Source organism: Syngnathus floridae, chromosome 17, assembly GCF_059516105.1.
Source record: "Syngnathus floridae isolate MCC-2025c chromosome 17, RoL_Sflo_1.0, whole genome shotgun sequence".
NCBI classification, from domain to species: domain Eukaryota; kingdom Metazoa; phylum Chordata; class Actinopteri; order Syngnathiformes; family Syngnathidae; genus Syngnathus; species Syngnathus floridae.
Window position 1 is genome coordinate 8,203,036 of NC_142429.1, and position 4,465 is coordinate 8,207,500.

The following is a 4,465-nucleotide window of genomic DNA, read 5'->3' on the forward strand; positions in this document are numbered from 1 at the left end:
TGTTTAAAAAAAAAATGATGTTTACTGTCGCCCTCACTTTTGATTTTCCAACTTCCTTAACTTTTATCGATTTGATGTGTGCCTCCGTGTAAAAGTACTTTTTACATCATGGTGGATGCTAATATTTATGAAATTGTGACAAATTAATTAGAAACAAGAAAAACAGCAGCTTTGCTTTTGCGATACATTTTATTGTATATATTTTATTGTCATGCTTTTACATATTTAAATGAAGAAATGTTCAAAACAAGGTTTTATTCACATATTTGTACAGTATCAACAGTCTACTGTTCCGGTATAGCTTATCCAAATGATGTCCTATCAGCACTTTCAAGTGGCAATACAAGCAACAACTGCTATTACCGGAGCTACGTGCAGATTGGGACATTAAAATATGAAATTCTATGTATCGTTTAAAATGCACTGAAGACTGAATTTAAAAAATCCCATATATGAAATGTGAGCGCGTTATAAACAAGCTGTGGAGGGATAGCACTTGATAGCCTTTAAGCTACATACAAGCAAATTAAAACAGAGCAGTCAGTTCAATTTATGTCATATTTACAAAATGCCTGCAATTGGATTTGGTTTATTCATTTCATTTTTTAAATCTTTTTTTCCATATACAAGCTGCATATATGCATCTGAGAGGAGATCAGTCACGGATTGATCATCAAAAACGTCATCTCATGTCAGGTTTATGCAAACACCAATTCCCCCATGGTCCAAACGAGTAGATTGCTAAGGCGTAGAGCTTTTCACTTTGGTCACAAACTTCTTCTCCTTTACCCTCCTGTTCTGGAACCAGATGGTGATCTGCCTCTCCGAAAGATTAGTTGCGGCCGAAATCTTCCTCCTCTTGTCCTTTGTGATGAATTTGTTGGCAGCATATTCTTTCTCTAGCTCTTTAAGCTGCACCTTTGTGTAAGGTATCCGCTTCTTTCTGCCTCGGCGAAAAGGAGAACATTCTTGCTGGTGGGCAACCACATCTGATAACAAGTAGAAAAGGGGACACAATAAGAAACATTTTTCCACATCATGATGCTAAGATGGATCATCAAGTTGTTCTCTGAAATGCTTCCAGTTTATTTAGTTTACTTAATTAACCCTTATTTATCCAGGTAAAGCAAAATGGAGAATTCTCCTTTGCGATGCCCACCGAGCAGTTGACAGCACCACAAATCAATATGGTTATTGGATAATGGTAGCCTATATATTTATATAAATGTAACCTGTATTAAGGGGGGGGGGGGGGCTGGCATATTATAGCAAAATCTAATTATGGTCGCAATTTAAGCATGTTGTGACGCATGCATTTGTTGCACAGTTTTTTTTCCATATAATTTTTTATATAGACACACACGCATGTACTATATGAATGTTTGTTTACATCTGCCATATATATATATATATATATATTCTAAATGTCTTTTTGGACAAATAAATTGTTTACCAAACAATAACAAATGACAGATTTATCCAAGAAAAGAGAGAGAGAGAGGGAAACAGAAAAAGAAAGAAAGACTCCACTCATGACAGACGTATTGTAGTAGGCCTGTTCAAATTGAGTTTTTAAAGTCATTATAATTTAAAGTCATTAAAATTTAAAACCCTGGATAACATTTACAGAAATTATACAAGAATATTATGATTTAAAATAAATTTGCAAACTTGAACACAACCTCTCTGATTGAAACATATATTGATAAATTCTAATAGAGCATGTTAATAAAATGCAAATTGCAGACGCACTTTTTTGTTTTGTACTATCGTTGTAAAATGATACATGAAAAAGAGCATTTAGCCTTAAATAGTGAGTCTGAATCAATGATGAGACAATTAATGAAATATTACCAGCCAAAGCGGACTTCCAGAGATGTCCCTGTCCCTGGTCTTTGGAACAGTACATCTGTCCCCCCCAGCCGTTGGTGAGGGCCCATGGCTGGTAGCTGTCCATGGGGAGGAGGGTCTCATGGCGCGGCTCACCACTACCCAGGGTTTGGACCACGGACACGTCCAGGTAGCTTGCCATGGACTGGTATGGACTTGGGTAGCCATGGTAAAAGGCGAACTCCTTTGGCCTGTGGTTCGGGTATTCATCGGAGCTCACGGTGGTGTCCATGTATTGAGAGCTGAGCGCGGCTCCAGCAGCCTGCGTGCACGATTTGACAGGACCACGCCCCATCCTACACGGATAGTAGCCGCTACCAAAGTAGCCGTAAGGTAAAGCAGGAGCTGCAGAAGTGCTCTGGTGTGGAACGCTAGCTGCTGGACACGGTCCCGCCGCGCACGTTTTCACCGACGATACAGATGCATCACCGGGGACTGACATCGAGACGTCCATGGTGGAGTAGCCTGCTGAAGAATGCACTAACCCCGAAGGATGGCCGCCTAGTGCAGCCGCGGCTGCCGAATGAGCCATTAAGTTGCGACACTGGTTGACTGCATTGGCGGTGGCAAAGTTCCCGCTGCTCACCAGCCCTTCCATGTTCTTGTTAAACTCGTCCAGATTATTGTCATAAACAAACATTACCGTTTCCGCCGACCAGCGAGGGTTTAGCATCAAGCAGCCTGTCATATGAACTCTTTTCCGCCGTTCTGGTTAGTGCGCGCATCGAGGTAAAGGCGCATGTGTCTGCTCCTGCACAACTAAGGCACACATGAGGATTAGTATTGCCCTCACGCGCACAGTCATTGCATGCGTGACGCGTAATCCTTGCAGACTCCCAAGGAAAAGAGTAACTAGCCGGTCATCCGGTTTCATATCTTGACGCAAACCGCCTTTAGAGGAGATTATATGAGGGTGGTCGAGCGTCCATTGGATGAGCCAGAGCGATCACGTGATAGGAAGAACTACAAAAAAAAAAAAGGCAATGTTTTCGGGATTGTCACTCAAGGAAAATATTTTTATTGGAGCTAGAGCAAGCACCGGAAGAATATGAACATGTGTTGGAAACGATTCCACGTGTGTCTGATCTGTCTTTGTCTCATGTAATCCATACAAGATCTACCTGGATGCAGCCAACAAAAAAAAAGCGAGACAGCTTTTGCGCTTTGCGTTAAAATGCGCATTGCAGCAATGCAAACCACGAGCTGCAGTGGTTTTAGATCATTATGACTGTTTGGAACAATACAAAGCAGATAAAACCGTTATCGCGGGTATTATTTACAAGATAACGGGAATAGCAGTATCAATATTTAATTTGATTTATTGTAGTCAAACTAGTTACCAACTGAGATATGAATCTCATTTGCAAGGCCGACAACTCGCCATATGTGATGGGAAAATCAAAGTGATGATGGTGTGTCTTGTTTTACATCATTATAAAATAGATCAAGTTTCGTACGTAGCTTGAGAATATAAGTAGTATGAAGAATGGAATGACGTGTTTGCATTTTCACTCATTTGAAAAGTATTTTAAAAAGAAAAAAATACTCCCAGCATTGTTCATTCAACAATTGGTCGTAGGATTTGTATATAAAAAATAAAAAAAAAATGCATGATCAGGTCCAAAAGGCAAAAGTCGGACTGCGTCTCTCTTGAATTTCTCATATGTATAACAAATATGATTGGTTACTTTTCTTTGTCTTACCTGTCTCATTATTTTTTTGCAATTTGATTTTCCTGCTCCCTTTAGGAGACAAAAACAATGTTAAGGTAAAGGAAAAAAAATACAGAACAAAAGATCTTGCCATTTTCATGAGGTTATTTCTTAATAAAGTACAATATAGGGATGAGTAAATCCCATTTTACTTTCATTTGCACATGCACAAGCGCGCCAGAGGCCACACACAGAAGTCACATTTAGTGCTCTCCTGCAGTGTGGTCCGCACCCCAGACGTTTCCTCAGAGGTTCAAGGTCAAGTTTGACGCAAGGAAAAGGGGGGCAGGAGGGTTGCAGACAGATGTATTGAGCTCAAGTTCAAGGCCACCGCCATCTCAAAGCTTTATGTGTCCGTGCGTGAGTTTATGTCCAAGGGGATCGGAACGCGCGCGCGTGCGTGCTTGCAAGAGGAAACCAGGAAAGCGCCATGCTGCCTCAATGATTGTCACCACACGGCCTAATATATCCCGAACACTCCATCATAACCAGCAAATCGTTTGTAAACTTTCGTTTTTCGTCTATCGAGAAGAATTCTAAACATTAACGATTCTTACCTGTTTTAAAATACGACAATAAAGACTTCTGTGAGTCAACTCACGTAATTAAGAAGACGCGCAGTTTTTTTTCTTAATTCATTTATGTGTGACGGCAGGAAGAAATTTTGTTGGAGTATCCCTTCGATTAAAATGTGTTTTCCAGATTAATAGCATTGCGTTTCTACAATGATGGCAGTGGGAAGAGTTGTGAATTCCTCTGAAATATGAATATAAAATAGAACATTTATTTATTTATAAGGGCTTTTGAAAAATGAATGCGTCACTTTACACTAGTAGTAGTATAATTGTCACCTGTTTTATCGC

At 40.1% G+C, this 4,465-nt stretch overlaps 1 protein-coding gene across 1 annotated transcript; it reads right to left on the reverse strand.

The window, feature by feature from the left end:
* Positions 1-179: 179 nt before the first annotated feature.
* Positions 180-2,767, reverse strand: hoxb13a (homeobox B13a). The gene is made up of 2 exons (XM_088357818.1): positions 1,855-2,767; positions 180-989 (listed from the first exon to the last, which is right to left on the reverse strand). Exons 1-2 carry the CDS (start codon positions 2,576-2,578, stop codon positions 742-744), a joined length of 972 nt encoding a protein of 323 aa, XP_088213944.1. The 5' UTR covers positions 2,579-2,767; the 3' UTR covers positions 180-741.
* Between the last annotated feature and the right edge of the window lie 1,698 nt (positions 2,768-4,465).